Source organism: Pavona decussata, unplaced genomic scaffold (assembly GCF_977016875.1).
Source record: "Pavona decussata unplaced genomic scaffold, jaPavDecu1.1 SCAFFOLD_92, whole genome shotgun sequence".
Taxonomy (NCBI): Eukaryota; Metazoa; Cnidaria; class Anthozoa; order Scleractinia; family Agariciidae; genus Pavona; species Pavona decussata.
Genome location: NW_028145509.1, coordinates 619567 through 645848, shown reverse-complemented (window position 1 = coordinate 645848; position 26282 = coordinate 619567). Strand labels below are relative to the sequence as shown.

The window sequence follows — 26282 nt, the reverse complement described above, 5'->3', positions numbered from 1 at the left end:
TCCTAAAGATAAGGAAGGTCTGTCATAGTCTTTGTTAGACATGTGGAATTTAAAATTATGAAACGCGTTCGCAGTGGAATTTTCCATGCTATTTTCTTGCTTTTTATTGTTTAGATTTCAGAACGTAAATGTTATGGAAACCATATCCGGAACCTGCTCATTGCATTATCTTTTCAACGATGTTTTCGTATCCCGTCAAGAATAAATGAACGGCTAAACTATGCAATTTTTATATTTGCCATGTGCTCGAAAGGAAAGAACTGAAAGGCCTGAAAATGTTAAGGTCGAGTGAAATGACATCGCTATGTCAGGTTACTTGTCCTTTTATAAGGAAAATGCGAAATGTTTTTCAATGAAAATTTGTGGGACGTTTCTGTTTTATAAATTAGTTGCTTCACTAAGACACAACATTTGGACTGTATCTAGGAATTTGTAGTTTTCATTTTAGTATTCATTCTTTACTGAGTGGCTCAGTTTCAATGGTGATCGCTTGCCAGAACCACTCTCTGTATCCTGTAGTACCTAGTTGAACGTTCATTGTTATAATAAGCAAATTGCCGCTGAGTTTGACCAAAGCTATATGATGTTTAGGTCAACATGGCGAGGATACAAACTGACTCACGACTAACATGCGATTAAACTTTTGTAGTGGGTTCTAACCCTGGAAGCTAGGAGTTGTGTCATTCACAAAGTGCTACAGTAAGCTCATTAAAACTCCGACAAAGTCTTCTATAGTTTACGATTTCGGTTTAATACCAATCATATTATTATAAGAACTGTTTCGTTTGTCATTCTTATCCAATTCGTGCTAGTGGCCCATTTTGATTCGTAAGGTGACATTTTTGCCGGCAGTCGGTATGCAAGGCTGTGTACATAGCATTGAAAGTATTTGCGACAAAATTAAAATAAAAAACTATTTTCCCTCCTAAAAATGTCATGGAAAGACACGTATCATTTAACTTCTCGTCTGTACGTCTAAATAAATTGTAACAATGGTGAAATAAGTTCTATTGCATGGTCAAAACAAATGGTTTATTTGCTTAAGATTTCCCTAGGAGGTGTAATTAAGAACAGTTCGAAGTTATACATTTTTTTATCACTTGTTTATCAAAATTCGATTCTAATCAAACATTATAAAGTAGCAGTAGATGAAACTGTAGAAGTCCACCATATAAAAGTTGTATTTTAGGCTTATCCAATGGAAACGATCCACTAGCTTTCTCAGTCGAAATCTGTTTCTTATAGCACATGCGAAAAGCAGCGCTTTGTTGTTGATCGCCTCAAACGTCGCACACTCTTCTTCAAACAATTTTACATAAATTTTCATTGAAACCTCAAGTTCACCACCTAGCTTAACGGCCAACCGTAATCTAAGGGTTGTTGCCAAATGAGTTATTTTCAAAACTTACAGTGCTATATTTAAGGGCAATTAAAGCAAGGTAGATGTTTGTTGTCTACAACGCTCAGATGGTCGCAAGTAACTTATCTCGATGCCATTTGTGACAGTTTTGTGCTCAGTGCATCATTTGAGGGCCAATTTCTCGCAAACCTTCTAAGAAGGAGAACTGCATTTCTAGTTTTTCTTTTCTTTTTTTATTTTTAATATCATTGTGGTCGCTACTAGCTGCCAGCTTTTTGGCGGTAAACTGGATTTCCTGAGATGCCTTGATAAGTGTTTGCACATCAACTGTTGTTATGTACCTAAAAAGCCTCTCCTGCCAAAGCGATTTGGTCCATGTTCCAAGATTAATTATACCGTAAATATGTGAAAATTTCGTTCATTTCCGTTGAGCAGAGGGCTGATAAATTATATTCATTCCTTTAAAAAACTAAATAGCAGTTTATTTCGACAAAGTATTGACTGTATACGTTTGGAAACACAAATGCATCTTTCACTGCACGACTGTTTTCCGATTATGGTTTATGTGCTTTCATTCTTTCACAACAACGTTTGGCGTGCTCGTTGAAGGCCCTCCACTACATACATTGACTTGAGAGTCTCGACCACGTTTTTAGTTGTATCTTCCTTCGAGGTTTTTGTCTCTTGTTGTTTAGATTTAATAAAATAAATATTTAGAAAAATATCTTCGTAACCTGCTCATTGTATAACCATTTCCCACGTTTTTGAAAAAAAAAATCGGGAAAAAAGCCATGCAACTTTTATGGCCGTCATTTGTTCGCAAGAAAAGAAAATGAAAACGGCTTACATTTTACCTTAACACGTAAATTTTTGTAGCTTTTATGCATTTTGGTTGAAAATATGAAATACATCACTTCAAAATGAACTGTGCTTCACTTTTCGGTTTTAATAACGGGTTATCCTACTCAGAGGCAAACATGTTAACGATTATGTAAAGGGAGTTAAGGGCAAAATGAATTAAGAAATGACACGTTTTCATATTTGCCAGGACGCGATGTATGTTTGTGACATCTTCTTTCACCGCTTATTTTAGTGTTTGCGCGGCAAACAAGTACAACAGGATTTTTACGGGTCTCTTTGTCAAGTGATTTTAAACATTGACCTCTTGCCAAGCTGGTCGAAACTATCTTGTTTGTAGTTAGTTGTAATGTGAATGGAACGTTGATTATTGTGTGCTATATGTTAAGCCAGATATTTCTTTGTTCAGTTTTACCAAGGTCATATTTACTTGAAACGCGCCCAGAACACGAAAACTAACACATTTTTCAACATTGTTTTGTTGTGGCGTTGTGGTTAAAGTTTTGGTGTCTATAGGCTGTGCGACTAGAAATAAAACAATCCCCCAGTTCTAGTAACCTCAGGAAAAAATAGCTAGATTTTCTTTTGTTAGTTTAGTGGCGTGGTTTAAATGTTACCAGGTGAGAAGTGTTTTACTTTTAACTGCCGTTGAACTCAAAGTTTACCTCCAAACACGAGATTATTTGAGCTTGCTTAGGTTGAAAAGATTTGCGGTCACATTTAATCAATGGTACATCAGCCAGGAAAATTCTTCGGTGAAATGCCTACTGTCTAGTTCTTTAGTTTGCTGAAAACAAAAATTTAAAAAAATTGCTACCGAATCCAATTGAATCCATACAGCGCTTACTTTATGAGCTTTGGGAATTTCATTTTTTCCTCAGAAGTTAAGATTACGCTCAGATCAGAGAAAATATTTTTATTGCTTTGTCTAAACTCGATCACTGCTAAGAATGGCGAGTAAAGAAGTAGTGGTTCACACTGCAAAAGCTTGGTTTTAGGCAAAAGAACTTCGACATCTGTAACAGTCTCACCCATGTGTTCTTTATGTTAATATTAGCTACCTACTAGCGAATAATTGTCGTTAATAGTCATCAAACGTTGGGTAATATTTGTATAAACAATTTCTATTTACTCCCTTACTTCTATTTATCAAAGAGGAAGTTTCCAAATTGATTGTTTGCTAAATTTAAATGCAATTAAACTACAGGAGATTTTCTTCTTGTTTACCTCCACCAAGTTATTCTCTTCCCATTAAATCGGTGATAAATATCACCATTTTGTGTTCATCACAAAAATAAAGCGCGAACGTTTCTCAGTCGACTTTCCCAAAGTTAGTGGCGCTGACATAGTTTAAAGAATCACGGTGTTTGTAAAGCAACTACGATTCTTTGTGAGGGTTTGGTTTATTCCAAAACCATCATTAGTTGTAAAATTCCAATTAACATACCAGGGCTGTTTTGAGCTTAACTCTCAGCTGGCTGCCGGTTTATTGAAGTCTTGGGTCTACTGAGATGTTCTTCTTCCTAATTTCTATTACTGAGTGAATGGATTGACCATGAAGACAAGGACACTTGGCCGTTATCGAATTTATATTGTGCGTTTCTTTTATTAGTTAACTCTTCTTTAAATAGACTATCCGTGATTCAAGATTCAGTTGTTTTCTTGTAATGATGTTAACGAATCATCGAGCGTCGCCCCTGTGAACACGAGGTTCAGCGAGTAAATTAAAGATAATTTCTTGTTTTTAACAATTCGAGTACTTAAATTAGTGCATTACTCAGTAAAAAATTGTTCCTAAGGAGTCTTCATTCTTTCCTTTTGCAGTTTTGCGTTCTCTTCATATTTCCTCTCTTAGAGCTCGCGCTAATGCCACGACCACATTTAGCACCATTTGCAGTTGTACCGGCTTATTGTGTCTGAATGTTTACATTCAAGGAAACAAATGTTTTGCGGACCATCCGCGTTACCTGTTCATTGAATTAACATTTACACCATGTTTTCTGTTCGCTCTCAAGAGAACATGATGTCCGCTCAACAGGAAACGAGAATATTGAAAACGAAAGGAATTTCCATTCCATCCGAATTGCACATTTTATTAAGTTGATAGCACCGTTCTGGAAATGTACTTGTTTTGTAGCAATACAAATCTAAAATAATTTTAAAAGACGCTGTCATTTTGTTTCTGTTTTATAATTAAGATAGTTGTCTCTAAGGCGCAACATATTGAGAGCTGTAGTTCTAGATTTTGGAACTTTTATTTATTCTTTCTAGCCGGAATTTGAAAGGGCAGATTAAGAATCATGTTTCTGGCAAAAACAAACGGTTAAAAAAAAGCCACGTGATAATGATTTCGCCTCCGTCTCACGTCCGCCGTCTCCCGTTTGCCAGCTTCAACACGAGATAGCCTGTGTTTGCGTTCGTCGAAAATACGAGTGTTGATTTGGAGTTTTGAATTGTTCTGCCATAATTAGCAACCTTAGGGCGCCTTCCATTTGTCGAAACTGGTCGGCCAGACCAGGCCAGTCCGTAAATGGAACGCGTCATGTTGAAGGGATGTTGCTGCAAAATCTTGAAAATAATCAGTCCGAGAATGGTACGCGCTATTTTGAAGAAATTTGAACGACGAGGATAAAACTTATCCTTCAAATTGGAACATTGCCAGTTCTGACAAATGGAAAACACCCTTAGTCTCAGTCATCTGCTGTTTGTTAGATTTTTAATTTTTTCGCCACTCGTTTCAGCAAAACTATTTTCTTCAGTTGTATTCCTTGAGAAATTCCTTGAGTTTCTTTGTTTTGTTTCCATCGAAATAAATCGGACGGCGTTTATCCCCTCATGACAATCGTCCGATTTCGCATCACGTGACGAACTTTATCCAATTAGAATTCGCAGAAATTAATCGGTGGGTTATAAATAGATTTACCATTTACTTTCAAAAACTAGATTTCAATTAAACGTCTTGTGTTCCAGGCTGCAAAAGCTATAGCTTCATGTAATTGGTCGCACTCGATCCAGTTAATGCAAGTAGAATTTTGTATCTGTATCAACTCTAGCTGGCAACCACTTTTTAAGCTATACCAAATGTTGGACGATTTTTGGAAAACATCTCAACTATACACTAAACTTAAGACATGTTGAAGTCAATGTGACTAATTTTCCTTTCAGTTATGTACTATAGCTGCTAAATTTAAATGTCTTTTGTTTAAGTTTAGCTCATTAAATCTCGCTGTACTACGCTCGATATAATTTGTAGTGACTTGATGTTCAGTCTTATAAATACTGATTAAGCTGCCACTATTTCCGAGTCAGCGAACCTTCCTAATAATGACTATGGTCATTATCTAAAAAATACTGCCATGTTTTTAAATCTCGGCTGGCTGCCAGTTTTTTGTTCACGTCTGTAGAACTGATTGTGGCATGTCTCAAACAGGATTTTTTTCATTTATTGTTTTCTTTTCAAACATTATGATACATGTAAATCAGCAAAGGGCGGTCGTCCTTGCTTAAGATCGCATCTTCAGTAAAAAAAAATCCAAATCTCCCCATGTGTTTTTCTCATGGTTTACCTGTTAAAAATGGAAAACGAATTTGGTTTATTAAAGTATTTCCTTGTTTCGAATAATTTAAAAAGGCAGTTTCGCATATTTTTGTTGGCACTTTGAAGAGCCAAAAACATTTATGTCAGTACATAGAGACTAGCGTGAATTATTTTTGACTGTGAATTCGAATGGCTAGAATGGAAATGAGTTGAAGCGGCTACTCTTTTTTAAATTCTTCCCATATGCACTGTCAACTCTCTGAAAACTGGTTTGCCTTTCCTTTGAAATTCACCTCCATGTGCTTTGAGAGCAATTTTTGAGCAAAGGTACTTTGTCAACAAGTTCTGCAATCTCGACCAACCAAAACACTACAAAATTTCCGTAACAATGCCACTTTTAAGTACATAAAGCATTATTTAGTGGCACCCGCTTCTAATTATCGTCTACATTTTGTTTTAATTTTTCGCATGCAATCTTGCGTGTTTCTTAGACTCATGTTTTTCGTAGTTGCTGTCTATATTACATTGTTTAGGTTTAAGGAAGCTAATATTTTGAAATCTATTTCCCTAACCTGTTGACTGTGTTAACTTTTTTCACGATGCTCTCTCTTCGCTCTACAGCAAAAGCGTGCAATATTTCAATAGCCTGTTATGCAAATCAAAGGAAATAACTTTCTGAGAAGTAAGGAACTTTGATCTCAATTTTATGAATTATGTAGCATCAAGATTTACCCCGTTCGGTGGTTACATGTATTGATTTGAGACAGTTTGGTCTGACAGGTTAATGTTTGTGGAATTTTATGTTACCATGGCCACCCTTCTTGACGGGGAGTTTAATTAGAAAGTTTCTGCTTTTAATGATAAATGAATTTTCTTTTATAACTTTTAGATCATTTTAGTGTTTTTCTATTGGTTATGATCACCTTTTGTCAGTTTTTGGCTTTCTGAAGTTGTTTGAAAATTAGAAAATCCAAGGGTGTGGATCCAAGATGGCTATCGTGTAGGAATCTTGACGTAATTCCCACATCATTTGAACTCATCATCTCCAGTTATGGGCCTCAAAAGAAACACAAATGTACACGAAAGTACTATCTGCCCTTCAAGTTTCACCGGCATCGATCCAATACTCTCTGGGTTACGTAGGGAAAGAGGGGGAGGAGATAGGCGGTATAAACTCTTTACCTCCCATCCAACCCTAGAAAGCCAAGACTTGCTCTAGATAGGGTTAATCCCGATTCTATCAGTCACAAATTATGTTATCTGTTCTAGTGTTACAATTGGAATCACCAATGCACGCAACATTAACGGATAAGCCAATTTATAGTCTCAATCACGCTATGATTGTGCGGTCTTTTTAGCGAAGTGTGCAATAAAGTTTTCATTAAGTGACTTTAGACTTCAGTAGTTTCAGTTTCGTTAATTAATAGATAAATTTGTGACCATCAGGCTGGTCTTTATAATTCAAGGTCGTTGAAGGTCTATGTTCAAGTAGCCCGTACTTGTGTTTCCAGATTGTGCGTTAGTTGTTTCGTTGATTCTGTGATTGATGTTTTCAGTCTGTAAACAATACTGACCATAACAGATATGTTTGGGAGTTCCTTGCTGACTTGGCTTGGACCGCCCTGAAGACTCCAGTTTTTAATTATCCTTCTTGAAGCTTAAGCTCGTTCCACATTTTGATTGGTTGTTTGTTTTTTCTTATGTAGTCATGTAGCTGTATTTAGGCTTCCTTTTTAGTTAACGTCTATAATGTTCACGTTCTCATTACCCGTGAATCCAAACATGTCTCCCCGGCGAGGATGGTCACTACAAAATGAAAATTTTGAGCACACGTAGCCGTAATTCTGTTCAAACTGGTTGAAAACTGAAGCAAAGAGTGGAATACCTCCCTTGTCGTCAGTTTGTTCCCAAAATTTTCCAGTATAATTTCGCGTGTTCCCTTTGTATTTAAACCGATCGAACAGGAAATTTGGTTAAACTGAAAGTGCCCCCGATATGACATCCCATTCAATTACTTTAAAATGGCGCATACCATTATCCAAATGAATTTTTTTTATTCAGTGCAACCCATTTCATTTGGTTGAAATTCTCTTAACAGCGTCGACGTTGTAATCTTTAAATTCTCATCAATTAACTTCGCTACACAGTATTTCAATCTTTATTACACGAGGCTTCATTTACAACCTAGCGGCTGACCAATTCTGGCAAATAGAAAGCACCCTTTGCATGTTGCGAACTTAGTTGGAGGAAAGTAGCTGTGAAGTTGACATGAATTTGTTGAGGAACTCATTGGAGATAAGAAATAAACCGTATTAAGGACGGTGCCTACTAATACCGAAGTATTTTTGTGCGGCTTATGACTATGCGGGAAAAACAGATCTTAGCAAGGCCTCTTGGAATCCAAAGAGAAAATTGGGGGTAACCACGCATTTTTCAGAGATAATTAAGCAATGATATCTCTAAAAAGCGACAAAATATAAAGCAATGCATGGGATTTTTTACCTAAATTGAAGTTTAACTATCTCTGAAAAATGCATGGTTACCCCTAATTTTCCTTTGAGATACCAAAAGCCCTTGCTAAGTTCTGCTTTCTCCGTATAGTTTTAAACCGTGCAAAAATATCCCTGTATTAGTAGGCACCACCCATAGGAAACCCGAGTATCTCGAGATGCGCAGAACGTATGCGCAGTAACAATAGTAGGCACCGTCCTTAAAGAGAAGACTACCTGTACCTTTGGCTAGATCAAGTAGCTGTTTATAACTGCCAAAGACATACGTTATAGACAACAAAGAACTCGTCTCCAAGAGCCCAAGGCTGTAATTTCTGGTACAATTTCGTAGTGTTTTATTGCAAATTATAAGATTTGTTTTTCTTTGCCTTTCAGACCCTTCTGATATGCTAGCTAGCGCAAGAACCCAAAAAATAAGGATTGCCTAATTTGATTTTTCATTTAGAGCTTCATCTACTTTTATCGTTGATCGTATGCATACAAAAATGGCAAGTGACGATTAATGAGTTTTTTTTTTTTTTTTTTTGCCTTCAGCGTCAAATATTTGCAATGACCACTGAAACCAAGAACCATCCGGGTAGATAAAAATACTGATAGGAGAAATATATAGGAAATTGCATTTCCTAATATTTCTTTATTGTGTCTGTACTTGTTCTTTATCACATGAAGTTCCACACATGACGTTCACATTTCTTCCTTCACATGGCGTGAAAAATCGTTACGATTCTCAAACAACCGCAATCTTAGATTTCTTGCATTTTTTTCCATATACTAGTCAGAAATTCTCAAAAGCAATCAACACCTGTAAAAGGATCCTAGAATAACGCTTAAAAAATGGAAGTAGGTAATAGAGCTAAAAGGAATATTCAACAAAATACTCGAGGCAAAGTCGAAATGTTTTGATGGCTATTGCTTAAGTGATTTGAAGACAGAAGACCTCCAGGGCAATTTCGTGAACAAATAGAAAACGTTAATTGTTCAAAGTTTCACAAACTCAAGAGTATATACTGACTATTTTATCAATTGCATCGGCCTAGATAGGCTTTATCTCATCTATAGTCTACGAAAGTAGCTGATGACCCTAAAGTTGTGTACATTATTGCAAATTGACAACCCGTCTTGTATCATTTCATTCAGCAAGGCGAATAAATTTCTTGGGCACCGAATTTAGTTGCAAGGAAAATCGAAGTTTTCTTCGGCAAAATGTCGGCTCAAAAATTTCGTAAAGCTAGAAAACTAATTCCTTTCGTTTTCGAAGATGCAAATATGTCGTCACAAATGCCAAAAAACGGGCAGCGCGCTAGCATTTTTCGTAAAGCTGACAGCAGCTGGTAAATTCAGGGAGCAAAATTCTAAAACTTTCTGCAACTCAAATTTTCAGCTGAAACATCCGAACAGATTAAACGGTATTAGCTTACACAAATATAACCTTTACTTAAAGGCACAAAACGATCTGGGAACACGAGTCTTTTTGCTTAAATTTTCTTGTTGTGTGCCCTTTGAATTTGATACAAATGGAAACAGAATTAGCATGATAGCCAAATCTCTAGAAAGAAGGAGTTGATTGAAAAATAAGTGATGAAAAATAAGTAATGATTATATAGGCTCAAATTACGACTACTACGTTAGCGAAAACATTTCCTATCACGTTGTAGATGGTTATGTTCCCCGCGGACATTTGTCTTTCAGTCGAATATCTTTATTAGAATTAAAGAAAATGTTAAATTGACATTGTTAGAAAACGGTTTTGTTCGATTTAAGGGATTGATTTTAATTTTAAATCGAAAGCGGTATTTCTAGGGCTGATCAGAAATATTTGCAAAAAGGAAAAAAGTACTTTTCCATTTCTTTAAACCCACTGCTGAAAGAACATGTCACTGAACAACCATTATTGATGGTGGACATTTTCTCATTGTGTTATCTTTTCTACTGATCATGATCCCATGGCTGCACGTATGGCATCTGAACAAAACATTTTTTTTGTTATAATTAACAAGCAGTTACCGACCACAAGCCTGTCGTACTAATATTGAACTTAGTTTAAAATTTTTTTTATAGGTTCTAAAGGCCCATTTAATCGGTTTCAACATTTGCTTCAGCGTGCGTTCAACACCTCATTGAACCAAATGTCGGGGGCGTTTGAACAGGCCGTTCAACATTGTTGAAAGTGCAACAAAATGTTGAAAGCTTGTTGAAAGTGTGTTGAATCAAATTTAAATAGATTTAAACTTTGATTCAACATTCCTTCAACATTTCCTTTGTTCTTGAAAATGTTGAATGGTGTTGAAACCGCTTGAACACTCCACTCATCCAACATTTGCCCAAATTTGGTCAAATGTTGAAACCGTTTAAACGGGGCTTAAGACTTTGAATTCTCTTCCAACACATATAACAGGTTCATCTAGTTTTCCTCAGTACCTTAGAGAAACGGATGTACATTTTTTTTTTTGTAATTTTGATCTGTTCTTACCGCACTTACGCAGCACTATTTTACTTCATTATGTTTTCGAGGTGACCTCTTTATATGAGCCCGATGGTTTTTTGTCTCCTCGCCATATCTTTATTGCTCCTTTTATATTATAATACATTATTTGTCTTATGGCAAATAAAGAATAAATAAAAGCAAATCTAAAAAAGCAAGGCTAGCGTGACTTTGTTGCTGATTTACACAAACTTTGTACTTTCAAAACAAGCTTCTAGACGTAGAACCAAATATGCACACAATGCAATATAAGGCAATAAGACACAGCTCATGAAAATACAACATAATTGATGAGTTGTGTTTCCTCGCTTATATTTAGTTTTCTAGAAACAACCCTACTAGACAAAAACTAAAACATGGTGTTTTTGATGACTGTTACAATTTTTGTTTTCAAAATAAACTCCTAGTAGTCATGTAAGCTATAAACACAATGAATTACTTAGCAATAAAACGATCCTTGTAAAAGTATAAATTCAAATCAAACACAGCTTGGTCAATGCTGTTTGCTCGCTTGTAGCGAGGCAGTTGGCAGACTCAAGCGGGATTTTTTTTTATTGCTGTTTGGAGTCTAATTGTCATTGATTTTGAATCCATGTGTCCTAGAGTGCGAATTATTTGTCCTGGAAATGAAATTAGTTTACTTATCAAGAGATTCACGACAAGCTGAGTAAGGCGGAAAAATTCGAAATCTAATGTTGTCTAGTTAAAAATGGCGGACGCCTGACAGTGGATCGTATAAAATGAGCACAGCGATGTCTTGTGGGGATCCAGGTCGTCAGCCGAGACGCCTCGAATCCATGCCAGCAAAGAAACCGGCGCCAAACGAGTTGTTACGTGCTTCCACGTTTCATGCGGGGAGTGAAATCAGCCATCAAACAAAGAGATATTGCAGTTTGATTCAGAATCATGATGACTGCGCAGACTCGAGTGGCCACTCGAGAAAAGGCCAGAACCACCCTGCGTAGCAGAAAATTTCAGCACTAGAGGAAAAGTAGCTGAAAGTTGTGGGCTTACATTATGACGGTTGCTGCAACTTTGGACTTTTTCCGGGATTGCGCAGATACCGGTAAACCAAATTTAATAGAAACTTACTGTAGTTTTTTTTCTTTTGTGTGGAAATATAGTGAAGATAACATCGCCTTGCGGAATAATTTATGTTGAGAACAACTAATTCAGGATCTCATTTTTTCCGGTTATGAGTTTTCTCGTTATATGCTCTGCTTTATAGAAAAATAATAAGGTTTTCTTATTTCTTGTTCCTTATTCCGTTGAATGTAAGAACGGAAATTTAAACCTGATAGAAAATTTCAACCATTTCCTTCGCACAGTCATGCTGTCATTATTTCCTTTAAAAAGATTAAATTCTATCGAAAATGAAACAATAGAATCCAACCCCACTAAAAGCGTCGTAAATTTATCGCCCATACCCTGAAGGTGACATCGCGAATATTTCCCACAGTTTTCCAATTTGTTTGTATTGAACATTTCCGGCCATTGTTTGTGGAGGGAGTTCGTGCCATTAGTTGATTTAATCGAGTTTGGCACCCTGGGTGATTTGGTATAATTTAAATGGAAGTGTTTTCTTCATTTTGACAGAACTCCAAATGGATTGATTGTAGCCTAAGGCCGATATTATATTGTTTAGAGTAAAAGGAAACGAAATTTCAAGATCAAAGATTCATTGTGAATAAAACAAGTGTATCGAAAGAGGAACATATTATAGCGTTTTCCATGAACATCGTACGTAATTGTCCGTACAACAACATCATATATTAAAGTCGAGAGGAACTTTTGAAAAAAAAAAACATCGCTTAAAAAATTACAAAAGGTCCTTACTATATAAGCAAGCAATTGAAAAAGGTATTGTGGAAAACCTGCTTTCGTTAATAGTTTTACTTAAATTGTTGAGGCCCCTAATTAAAAATATTTTTGAAAGGCCTCTCTAAAAATCTCTAATAACATGTTTCACTAAAAGCGTAAATATTCTTTGAAATATCATGGCGCTATCTAGATTCCTTCTATCTTTCGAAGCCATATATTTCTGACTCTGTTTAACATTTAAAAACGATTACTATGGCTAAAATTATTGTTAAAGAAAACACATTTCAATTCACAGTGAGTGCATCAAAGAAATGAATCCAGAGGAAAGACTGATTTTGAAATTATGAATAATTAAGTAGGGTTAACTTTGACTCGGTCTCCCGCACACGCCTAGCTTCCTCCGTAACCACGTTTTAACCTTTGCATTCATGTCTCTGTAAACGTATCCCGTGGACTTTGACAGGATGTCTTTGATTAATTCATGGAAAAATTTAAACCAATTGCATACTTTCTATTCCAAATACATTCTTCAGATTCGACACGCTCAGACAAAACTGTTGCAACGGTTCCCTTCTTTCTTTCCCTCTCTCCCCTTCAATCGTCCCTTTTTCAGATTTTAAATTTTACGCAAATCATTGGACATCATATCGCAATTCGGTATTTTTACAAGCACTTTGGTCCATATTCAATGTGGCTGAGTTTCATCACCAAAGGGTTTATTAAGTGGTTTAAGTATTTTAAGTGGTTGCATGTGAAAACAAAAGAGAAAGTGTTGACAGTTCTGGAGTAACAATGGTTGTGGTCGCATCAGAAGGTTAACATTCGCGCATTGTTCCCTTCAAAAAGATATGATTTTATGTAACCTCTTTTGTTAACTTTATAAAGCTATTATAGCCAATATAACACAACGAACATTCAGTGAATATCAGAAGAGGATCAAGGCTTACGAAATATACAAATGTGCCACGGTCACTTAGAGACCAAAAATTAAGAACAACTTGTGAATGGAACAATATCTCTATAGAAAAGGTTTCTGCAAAATCTATTGACTCGTTTAAAACCCGTTTGCCTTAACTCAACTAAATTAAGCTTATTTGATCATCATCATCATCATCATCATTATTATTCAACTGATTTTTATACAAGTTATTTCATTTTATAGTTGGCGTGATATCTTTACGGATTTTGCCGACTTAAACTACGTAAAATGCAAATGAAACAAAAATTCTACACGAATAGAATCCCGGCACAGATTTCGTCTGTAGTTTTCGTTTCCTTTCCGCAAGTTTTCTTTCACGACTTTTAATTGCAAGTTTTCGGAGCAAGTCCGTCATCAACTAAATACATTGTATACTCTCATCCCCTTTGACAGGAACGGGTACTTGTTGCGACAAAGGGAAAAATTAAATTGAACGGATCCTTAACTAAGGAATCCTGCTGCGATCTGATTAATTGGAAAATGAGAAATAACCAACAGAAAACAAGCGATTTAATTCGTTTATGTCAGTCACTTTCGTCGTGTTGCCACGAATCATCAGACATCACTTGTTCAGTGTATAAAGTTCTTTTTGCTATTAAATAAACGTCCAAATTGGAATTCCATTTTCTAAAATTGTGTTGAACTGTACTGCTCGGAACGCATTTTATTTAAATGACTACGGTTATGATTTTATCCATGAACTAAACAGGGCCACATTGCGTAATCTAAAGTTTGAGTCCATGACCCGGAAGGACGAAGAACAAAACGTCAAAATTTTTTTAAATGGATGAGATGAAGGTGTAAGGGCCGATTTAGATCATGGAACTTTGTTGCATGCGATTTGATAAAAACACACCTTGACCTTCAACTTGGTTACACATGTCGTGCACAACAGGTTAGATAATCGTGACATCTGTTTACTTGTCTTAAATACCTGCGTCAATTGTAGATACTCACAAACATTGGAGAACGAGTGCTTGTTAAGGGTTTTTTTTTTTTCACCCAGTACAACTCGCATAAGGCGAAAAGTCATACATACCATAGTAAATAAAAGGCAATGGCTATGAACCTAGGCGCAGGCGTTTTTGTGATATGTTTTTGTCAGCATATTTGGCCTTGACCGTGCACAAATCACAATGGCTATTAGAATGTGTTGGAGCAACTGACTAATAGAAACATTCCTGTTAAGATACCGAACTCTAGTGGGAGCATTGATTTTACCAGGTCACGACCGTTCAACATAATTTGCAGTACCATTGTTATCAAAGGTTGAAGATGGCAAGCCTTCATAACCATGTACAGTCCAAATCGGCTTAATGCAACCCAGCTCTGGGTACCTGCTTCCTCTCTTTCGCACTTCACCTTGAAGTGCTGCGCCAAAAGTACAATAACAAACATAGTGATTGCGAGCATACAAGGAGGGCCTTTCGTTACTTAAAACCCCTTGTTGCTCTTGTGGTTATTTTTTTATTTATTTTCCTACGTATGGCCGTATTTGATCTAAAACAGACACACTAAACTGAAAATAGACAAAGTAACGGCTAAAAAAATGGAAACTTGAACTGTAATCTAATTTAAACCTTGATAATTCTGTGTTTCGTTTGCAAACTATGGAAATTGTTCTGTTTTGTTCCGGCGAACCTAGTTTATCAATTTGACTGCACATTCGGTAGCATTTGGCAATATAACATGGAGCTTAGGTAATGGCGAAAGAAATTGCTCCAGCAGCGAATCGTTATTAATAAAAGTAGCAATTAAGTTCGTGTTATGCGACAGTACAATACAACAGCGCGATTCTGCCTGCATGTTTAACAGGTCCTTGCAGTACAATAGAGTAGTAAGAGCAGTCCAAAAAGAGGCTTTCAAACAACCTGTGGGAGAAATCTCAAGTTTTGTTTGAGGATTAAGTACTTGTTTTTCACTCACCTGTTGTTCTTAGAGCCAATTGACACCCTTTATTGCTAATAGCCGTGCTGTCTACTTATTACTGACAATCAGCTATAATGCTGGACAAATAATCATGATAATTACCAATTTGTATAGCGCGCTTTTTCTCAACGACCCAAAAGCGCTATTTACAAAAAAAATTAATTGCACCGCCTAATTAAAAGTTTAGGAATGTAAGAAATAATCTATGTACAAAATGCAGTTTAAAACTTAAGTCTTCAATTTGCGCTAAAAATGTCAAGAGATCCAGCGTTCTTAGTGTCTTCTGGTAAGCTTTTTCCAAGATAAGGTACCGTAATGGAAAAGGCGCCGCGGCCATAAGGTTTTAAATTAAATTTACTCGGTAAAAGTACTGAATGAGTTTTAACAAAGGGGCGCAACGGATCATTTCGTTTGAATATCTCTTCGGATGGAAGGCGTTAATTGCCTCAGAATTTCGCATTACGTGTTAAAAAAAGCTTAGAGTTTTCCGTATGTTGAAGTTCAACTTTTTAACGTGATTTAACTGGATTTTATTGTTAACATTTGAGCACTTACAGTCAATAATGATTTCTGCACGTTTTATAATCCTATTGGCGAAGTCTTCTGAAAGCCAAGTGAGCCAATTAACTGAGTTGACCACCCATTTACGTATTTCTATTAAAATCTCTAACTAAAATGGAAAACAATTATGCTAAAAATCACACAAGATCTCATGATCGAGCGTTTTATTGTTATTATTATTATTATTATTATTATTATTATTATTATTATTATTATTATTATTAGATTTTTTAAATGATCACTTTTCAGATCAAATAGACATGAAATACATCTATCGTTTTTCTTTTTCTCTCGACTAAGTCAAATTTACTAGTGGCAACAATGCCGCCAGTTTTGGAATGTTTAAAACGCACAAGCGCCGCATTAAAAAGCTGTTGTTTCTTCGGACTAAACTGGGAAGGACTTTGTTGCCTGTGAGTAGGCTACCTCGCATGATTTTTGCGCTACTATCTCACGAATCGTAACATCCAGGATTTCGTTCGCACCGGACACCTATGTTTTATACAAGGGAGGCCGCTCACTAAGGCCAGACTTTGGAACCTATAGAAACGGAGAAATTGCAACAGCGAAGAAAAAATAACGATCTTAACCGAAAAATTATATACGATCCAACGATAAAATTAAGGGGTATTCGTTGCACAATAATTATCCCAAAATCAGATATCTTAGTTAACGAAGGGATTTGTTTATACTCAGACAGAAAATAAACGTTCTTCTTTTTTCATGTCTATCTTTATCGGAAAATTAAATGTCTATGAGGGAAAATTGAATTTTTAATGAATGTTGATGCTTTATTGATTTCTTTTATTTCTTTTTTAATTATGAAGAATGTAAAACCGAAAATCCAAAATCCTCATCTAATTTAGACTCTTTCTCATTTCTCGTAAATTTTATCCTTATCCAACTCGTCGTCGAAGTCATCATCTCCGAAAAATGATGCAGCGTGATGGGATATTCCATTCTGTTAAAAAAATACAGACACTCTTAGTTATGCCTTCCTAAGCCATGTAATTTTTTTCGCCCTTTTTCCCCCCTTTTTCGCCTCTTTCTCGTGTTTTCGTTTTTTTCTTGTAACTTTTAAAGTATACTATTTTTTTTTTTTACTTTAAAATTGTACTGTATTGTAATTATTTGATTCAATGGTGGTAACTATACTGTAGTATAATTAGTAGTGTAATAACTGTACTGTAAGGTAATTATAAATAAATTAATTAATTCATTATTCAAAAATATATGGATTATTATAAATCATTCTATAAATTTCCTGGCTCGATAGGGTGTTAAATTGTTAATGTCGTCTTAAAGATTTGATAACAGGATATCAAAAGGAAAAGCTCGATCTGTTAATGATTCCCACTGACTTTGAGATTTTGCTGGCCACTTGAAAAATATGAGGCTTCCAGGACAGATTTTAGTTAAGCAGTATACCTTAAATGACTTTTTTATGGGAAATAATTAGATTAGTATCATCAGCAAATGAAGTCAGGTCCCCTGGTTTGGAAGAAAATAACAAGAGGCCAAGAATTGAGATTTGAGGAACAAGACAATTATATTCTACAAATAACTTTTAATCCATTCAAAACATTCGAAAAGTACCGCGTGCACGTGGTAAAAAAAAGGGATGGAAAATTTTGAGCTCGGCAAATAAAATAGAAAAGGTGAACGTTTCATTGTTCCTTTAGCATTTTTTTTTTTGTTAATAGCATTAAAGAGAACCTCCCCTCCTCCAACAAATATTTGACGTTGAATTGTTGGAAATTGTATCAAAGTTTCAAAGCCTCGTTGAAAAGTGGAGGTAGTATATTAGTGTTCTATAAAAATTGGATTTTCGTTATGCTTTTTCAGCAAAGGGTGATTTTGTATGAACTTCCAGTTTTGCATCAATATATTTTTAAGGTTACGCACCGGTGGGTGGTACGTTGTAACAAAAGGCAAGATTTTTTTACGAGTTTTTTTTTTTTCTTTTGTTGTAGAGCCGACTGTCTTTCGGCGAAGTTGACTTCTGATAGCGTTGTCTGTATCATCTTGTGGGGGTATCCGCGCGTTATGAGGCGCGATTTACATTTTCTTTGCACCACCATCTTAAACCCATGAAGTCGTACGGGTGCACAATTATTCTACACAAAAGAATTGCTGCTTCCTGACAATTGCAGCAGGGGAATGACGTCATAAAATCAAAATAGTGGTTAAACCCGAAAATGGGCGAAAATGATATCATTTTTTTTTTCGCACACTAAAGTGTTCTCACTGATTTTTAAACTAAGCTTTGAAATTTAGACGCTATTTTCAACAATTTAAGCCAGTCTATGTAAGATTGGAGGTTCCCTTTAAATATTCTCACCCTTTTCCCCGATCCTCGGCGCCTTCTCCTACACCTCCACGTGAAGCCACAGGGAGGACGCTTTCCGCTTCGCTTGTCAATCTCATCTTTCACTTCGGCGATTTCTTTTTCCAGCAGTTCCGACAGCTCTGACGCTTGGCCTTGGTGTAACGTATGTAACAAAATAAATACACCTAGCGCTGCAAGAAATAGTAGTGACGATTTCATCTCGCTGAAGTTCTTGTTAAGCGTTTCACTCGTGAAGGAAGATGGTGCTGTAAATATATAAATAACGTAGTTATTGTTTTTGAAAGCCAAGATATGGGCTGGAATAATTTTTTGGCCAATGAAGTCACACTTTTCTAGTTAAGTTAGGTCAAGTTTATTTTCGTTACCACACAAATAATATGTAAAGATTGCTGAACACAACGAAATGAAACGATAACAGGGCCTAAGGGGGGCTTGGAGCTTTAGGGCTCCAACACAGACAAATTGAGGCTTTAGTGATCCACGGCTTTATTCCAAGACTCCATTCAGAGCCACAAGGAGCATTTTTTTCCAGGCTCCAAAACTAAAAAGACTTGGAGTTCCAGGCTCCACAGTATATATTCCGCGGTCCAAGGCTCCGAGTACCCCCTTTTCCCTTTTGGACCGTGAGTTATGTATTTTGTTTGTTTTTTGTTTGGTCGTTTGATTTGCTTGTTTATGTTTTGCTTTAGTGTGGTTTCTAGAGAACGACTTAAAATGAGCAAAAGTTTTTGACGTACGTTCAGAAGCACTGTTTAAGGTCTTGCAAATTTTACTGGAGATCTCAAGCATGTGACACCCCGTTGCGATTGCTCTGTTGTAATTTTTACTTGGTAGTCTGTATAAAGAAGCTCTCAGAATGATAAAACGGCAATACATAGACTGGTCTCTCGATCATAAATGCGCCCAATGGACTCTTCTCCTCTATCAGTGCTCCCAGGGAACGTTGGGTCGTTTAAATTCTTATATATTTTTTTTTTCCATAAAGTGCTTAGAATTAGATATTATATTGTCAGGACAGTCGAGTGATGCAAATTAATCAAGTCTCTCTCACCTACTCCACCCCCGTATATTGCGGTCCGTGTTATCTTTCCTCCATCAGGAATTGATTCACTAGAACAACAGTATTTCGTAATGGTTCCCTGCATTGTATCATGCAGTTTTTTTTTTTTTTAACGGTTATCAGTTCCAAATCAATCTCTTCACGTTAGACATAACTGCCATGGATTTGACGTCTTATTAAAATTGCCTCAGTTTTTCTTTTAACTACCTCTCGGTTTTTTACTGCTGGAATGTTACAAGATAATGGAATTAGGCCAAGGAACGTGCCTTTTTTTGTCGTTCTATCAGCTATGTGAACAGTCCATTCAATTTATAATTCCATCAAGATTGTATTTGATCCGTAATGCGAGGCTTTTCTACTAATAGACTTTCAGCAATTATTCAATATTAACGAAGTGGGTTTATGATGTCCAAAAAGTCTCAATTTAAACGTCTTAGTTAATTTAGAAAAAAAATAGGACGAAATTTTAGTTTCCCGGCCTTTGCCGAAGCAAAAATCGCCCAATACTCTGTTTACCAATTACCAAATCTGACTTTAAAGAAGTCTTAGGCTAAAATTCTGCAAACTGATGACAAAGTATTCAAATGGGTTATCAGAAAATCGTATGGAACTATACCAAACAGTGCACTGCCAGTTATATAGCAAATATGATATATTATTAATTTCTAATATTGTTTGACATCGTCAAAAGACCGACTTTTATGGGATAGACGAATGTGCGAGTGATTCGTAATAAATTTGTTTTGTATACCTTGCAAAGGTAATCCAGTATTAAAAGTTGCAAAACAGGAAGGGTCATAAGAGAAAAATTAAAGGCCAAAATGACACATTTTCAATACTTTCAAGTTTTAACAGATTTCAGAGAAGATTGAACGAAAAATACAATTTTTCCCCTTGCTCGAGCGATCTTTGCCGCCTTACAAGTCATCGTTAATTTGCCATATAAACGTGCTGGTAAATGAATTGCCGCAGACTAACCAAAGAAAATATATAGAAAGGTATGTTTCGCTTACCCAGCTAGCGAGGGAAATCACTGCCTTCGTTGTAGAGATTGCTTGTCCCTCGCACCGAACTGACAGCCAGAAAACTAATTTATAAAGTTCCGCTGCGTTTTAGCCGGTATCTTGTCAAAAACCGGCTGCGTAGATAACGCTCACAAACCCCCGCAAAAGAGCGGTGGCGAGAATGATGCAAGATTGGTGAACACCTTGGTTAAAATTCATTCAAAATTGTTTAACTATCATAATATTTATCCAATGCAGGTTCAATTTAAGGAAATTCACCTTCTGATAGACTAAATAGCTGGCTTTTTAAATCAAATATCAAACTCTGAATGGTACGTTGTCGTCAAATTTAAATCCGTTCTATTGATAAAATCTTTTATGGTTATTAAATTTCTATTCGATTCAGATTATTATTTGTGGGAGCATCTTGCATTCTTGAGCATATGAAGACATAATTCCGGCGCATTTGCCAATCATCATTAAAGGTCTTAACATTACTGCAGAAAACAGATCAAACTTGAAATTTCCTGTTTACCATTTGCAATCTTCAGTTATTTTAATAATGATTATTAGCAAAATATATCAATATGCTATTCGCTAGACAGAAACAGGAGGGTGGCCACATCCTCAGAGTTATTTGCATTCCAAGCACTGCGGTCGAATATTTTTCTTGCAAGGAACCAATGAAACTGATACCGTTAATAAATATATATAAAGATCAAAGACTGACGTAGGTCAGTGGCTGTTCGATAAAAATACCCGTTACTTACTTCACTATCTAAAGGCGCTTCCCATTTGTCAGAACTGGCTTCCCGGACTGGTCAGTTCGTAAACGGGATTTAATAATTTGATGGATAAGTCTTATTTTAGTCCTTCGAATTTCTTCAAAATAGCGCGTACCATTTTCGGAGTAATTATGACATCATGACACATTCGATTTACAGACTGACCGGTCTGACCGGCCAGTCTGACAAATAGAAAGCGCCCAAAGAAACGTCTTAAATCAGAAAATAGTCGTGGTTATACACAAAAGCACTTTCCCAGCTTCCACGGTAAAAAAGATGTGCACTCAATAATTACACCTTCAAGGGCCAACACAATGGTCAACAAATTCTGTCATAAGAATTTTAAACATATTTCACTACCTACCGCAGTGAGCATCATCTGACAGAATATTGCATTCCCGAGTAGAATTTGAGTAAATACAGGAAAAACGTCAGAAATACAAAATTTTTGTATGACGGCTAAGATAAAAGTACGATTTATCTACTGGATAGCGTTATCCGTTCTTTGAACAACCGGGACCAGAATTTTGACCAGATCACACGATTTTCGACTAGCATTACACCGGAAGCAGAATTCGCCAATTTACGGATGGATGGATGAGGCTCAATTACGTAGCTATTTGTCAAAAATATATCCATAAGATATACCCACTTTTTGGTGTGAACCCCTTCACCACTGTAGCAACCCTGCCCCCCCCCCCCCCCCCCATACCATCATTGTTGCTCTAACAATCAGCGGCACCTAACAAGAACAGTTAAGCAAAATACTTAAAATATTGTCTCTTGTGTTTTAAAGTCATATTTCTGTGGGCTAATTCAGTTTGTATTGTTCGGATAGTTTAGCTTAAAGTAGGAAATGGGATGTTATTTCCCGAATTTACAAGCTGTTCTTACCCCTTTTTTTTCAGACGCAATCACTCTTTATTTAGGGTAGTAATCCTCGCAATCGGTATCTGTCGTTACCGCCATTTCGATTTCCTTCATTCTATCCGGCATCAGGAATCGCTTTTACCTAAAAAGACAATACATAGATTCAGTAGACCAAATATAGGGCACGCCACACTCGTCAAACATGTTTGCACCAAATGGCCAAAGTTCATGGCATATTTTTCTCAAGTATATATTTATTTACCTTGGTATCAAAATATTTTTTAGAAACCCTTGGTCTTAAAAAGCGGTCCGAACATTTTAAACAATACCCATATGGGTTGACTACCAGCAGCCGCTTTCAAAACTCTTGTGGACGTGACCTGATTATTTTCCCTGTACTTTTCGCTCGATCTATAGAATTTCACTCCAGTGTAACAACTTCAGAGACAAAAGTATATTTTTTTCCCGAAAATCGGAAAAAAAAGTTTTAAAACATTTGTTTCACTCCGGCGCAATAACCCAAAAAATTGAATGTCGCGCGAACATTTTTAAAGCAGCCCGGAACTTGTTTTGCCCCAGATCCCATTCCAGTGACAAATTAATAAAGTGCATCAAATCCCATTTTCCCAGTAAAAACTTGAAAAGTCCCAGTCCCACATTTTATCCCTTCAGTACCCTCAGTTGAGGTCAAGCTGTGGCGGCTGAGCAAAATACATCAAAATATCCCCAAACACTTCGCCATGCAAATTTAACAGATAAAACAACGAAAGAAGATACAGAATACTCTACTACGGTTATCATGATTACGTTAACGTCATGCTCAATTCCATATTTTGTCTATTCTTGATGCAATTCCTTTTTCAACAAGCCCAGTCGGCACTGTGTCTATTAGCGTAATAATGTTCAAAAATTTATGACTGATCACATTAAGAATTGCACCGCAAAACATTTTTTATTGTTCTTTTACGTCATATTTTATCTTTATATCCAAGTGCTTCTGAACAGGCGTTTCCTTTGTGGAGATTAAGTCTGATACACAAATCCTTTCCTTATATATTTATTTTCAGGTAATTCTGTATGTCTACAGTATTTAATTTACTACAAATGGGTCGCCAGTCATCAAACGGGTGAGCAGACTTATTTTTTGTTTTTGAGTGTAGAAATCTACCGTCCAAACCGCCTGACAAAACCAGTAACACTACATCTTCGTTCTCGAGAAAAGTGATGCCCATACGCACCATTTGATTGGTTCATTCCAGATGGTGAAGGAAAATTTATTTTGCGGTTCGCCCAGTGATTAAATTACAGTTTATCTATACCATGCGAAAGAGGGTTAGGATTACAGTGTTTGTCTTGCTATGGGTCATCCATAAGGGATCTTCTACTTTGCCTTCTAAGCTAAGCATCGACGAAAGTTGGGACGAGAGCGAAAAATTGGAAGATGTGTTGTTCAGAGGGAGGGGAGAGCAGCGAACGCGGCCTAGGGTTTGCGCGATCAAAAAAATGAAAATGCAGCAATCCCCATAGAAACGCCACTACACATCAGATGTTAAGGAGCTCTTCAGAAGCTCAAATTTTGTTGGACCTGTACATCACGTAGCTCTATTTTTGTCAGGGCTACCGGTCCATTGTGGCTGTTGATTGTTTATTGCTCCGCTATGATTCTTTCAGCCGAACCCGAGAGTCCTGCGTGCTGCTGCTACGAGTACAAGCAAGTTACAGCCGTTATCGAATGTCTTTGTGGTTTCAAGTGACATTCCGATTTGGCCTATCCGCTAGAGTCACTAGGTTTGAGAGTCGATTCGTTTTCTATCTTTTTAAGAGGTTGCATTTCTTAAATAAAAAGACAAAATTCACAGATCTGCTCTTGCAAGTGATTACAATTTAATTACCAAAAAGGGCAAAACGACACTTGGGCTCCATATTACATATTACCTTATAACAAATTTCATTTTGCGATTAAGCAAAGCTGACAGGTGTTCCATTAGATGGTTGATCACGTTTGGTTGTTTTCCAAAACCAAAATTTCGAACATTTTAGTCGATTTTGTCACAACAAAAAGTAAACTGAATAAAGGTAAACACATGTCTAGGCCAAAATTTTTAATCGGCAAGTCTAAGCAAGGTATTTACCTTGTCTTTTCCAATGTGTGAGTGATTCAGTTCAGGGAGAATTCTTAGTACAAACTAATTGGCCGGAATTTTATTTTCATCAAACTTAGATGTTAAAAGGCGGAGGGGTGGGATGGAGCCAAAAGTAGGCCTGGGATGCAAGAGTGCAAAGTGATCTATTCTTGAAGAACCAAAACCATGGTGGGGCCTCAAAAAACTCAAAAAATAAATCTCAGATAGACTTTTGACAAGGCCGAAAACCTCTACTACGACAAGACAATATTGACAAAGAAAATAACATCACTGACCACAGAGAATTGGAGTCATAATTTAAAAGCATTGCTGAGTTGACAGCAAGTGAACGCATACTAGTAAGCTTTATTGCACTACATATAGATGCTGAATTCGGAATATGATCACGTTATATTAATAAAAGGGATTTGTATATTTATCAAATCGACGGCAGTTTTCTATGATCTATAATCGTCGAGCCTGAAAATTTAAATGGGTCTTAAATACGTGACAGTTTAACATTAGGAGATTTTACAGAAAAATGGCTGAAACTCGTGCATGAGAGTCGTACAGGCCGCTTATCAACCCCATGCTTACAACAGCGGGAACTCAGGAGAACAGCTATTTCGACAGGTTCATAGGACATTTTCATTAAGGCCCGGTTCATACGTCGAACTTTACATGAGCCGAACCTAATCATTTGGTTCGGCGCATGTAAAGATCGACGTATGAATCAGTTAGGATCGACAGATTTGTATTTGGGTCGACCCGCCGTTCTATTCGACTGCGCCAGTCGAATAGAACGGCAAAAGTTCGACTTCGATTCAGACGTCGAACTTTTCATGTGCCGAACCAAATGCATACGTTACGTATAAATTATATAAATTATATCTATCCCAGAGGTCTGCGCGTTCCATCGACTTGGCATGTGCAAAGGACTTCATTCTCAACAAGATGGCGGGAAAAGAGGAATGTGCTTGTTCTTCTTGTTTCGAAACAACTGTCTGAGATGCGAAAGACTAAAAAAAAATAATCTCTTCTTGAAGTGCACACGCACTTCAAACCAAGAGAAACTTTCCAATACAGGCTATATCAAAGGCGAAGCGTCAAGACTTCTCAGAACAAAATCTTCAAAAACAACATTTGAAGAAAATATTACTCTATTCAAACAGAGATTACGCAACAGAGGTTACCTCGATGACCTTATAAATAAAACTCTTTCAAAAGTCAACCTCCGCGAAAGAATGTCGGCACTACAAAACAAACTAAAAACCCGCCAAAACATTTTGAGGTTTGTTAAGGAATATCGCCTTTCTGTGCCTAACCTAAAACAAATAAACAATTCAGATGAGTAAATACAGGAGCCATAATCAGGGATGGAGACAGTAAGCGTGGGGTCCACTCGTCCCCACGCGTTGTACCAAAAAAAATCTATTTTTAGAAAAAAATGCCACCCCCCCCCCCCCCCCTCACGTCATAAACCCGCGTGAATACACTCAAATTTGCGTGGGGCTACTACCTTATATGTGACACGGAAAGCACCTGAGAAAAAATTCACTTAAGATAAAAAAGTCCTTACCTGTCTGAGTACATGTCCATAGAGTGTAAGCTTTTTTCATTTATTCAACAGTAGCACCACCGTTTTGGCGCCTTTTTGATTTTACTGTGAGAGTCATGTGATCAATAGGCCGCTTATTCCAACTTTTCCCGTCTTCTTTCAATTGTTACCTTTTCTTTCTGAGAGTCTTATTCCTTAAATGTGGGCACTGAGGAGATATTCCCTGGCAGAATTTTAAAATTTGGACGCCATTTTGAACGGGTAGAAAAAAATTTCAATTTTTCCACGCGCGATCCTGGCGGTTTACACGCGCGTATGGCACATTTTTTTTTTCTAAAAAAAAAGATTTTTTGGTACAACACATGGGGACAATTCCACAAGTCAAACTGGCATCTCGTTACGGTCTCCATCCCTGATTATGGCTCCTGGTAAATGACACTTGATAGAAAATCAGCCTCTGCTAAGGGAGATCTACAAAGATCCTTCCTTACTTT

General features: G+C 36.7%; 1 protein-coding gene and 1 long non-coding RNA gene across 4 annotated transcripts in view; one reads left to right on the top strand and one right to left on the bottom strand.

Moving 5' to 3' along the window:
• The window catches only part of LOC146473702 (uncharacterized), an 83670-nt gene that overhangs the window by 48344 nt on the left and 9044 nt on the right, over positions 1-26282 (top strand). The window contains exon 4 of one of the 2 annotated variants that reach the window (XR_014866288.1): positions 23175-23234. The exons of the other annotated variant lie outside the window; for it this stretch is intronic. This is a non-coding gene — a long non-coding RNA (uncharacterized LOC146473702). The remainder of the gene's footprint in view (positions 1-23174; positions 23235-26282) is intronic. 2 annotated transcript variants of the gene reach the window in all.
• LOC146473704 (uncharacterized) lies at positions 15984-20695 on the bottom strand. 2 transcript variants are annotated; one of them, XM_085117584.1, is made up of 3 exons: positions 20427-20695; positions 18380-18633; positions 15984-16999 (listed from the first exon to the last, which is right to left on the bottom strand). In XM_085117584.1, the coding sequence occupies exons 2-3, from the start codon at positions 18584-18586 to the stop codon at positions 16913-16915; spliced, it is 294 nt and encodes a 97-aa protein (XP_084973710.1). In that variant the 5' UTR covers positions 18587-18633; positions 20427-20695; the 3' UTR covers positions 15984-16912. The 2 variants fall into 2 exon arrangements, with proteins under 2 accessions (XP_084973710.1, XP_084973711.1); XM_085117585.1 differs by having other exon boundaries at positions 20462-20693.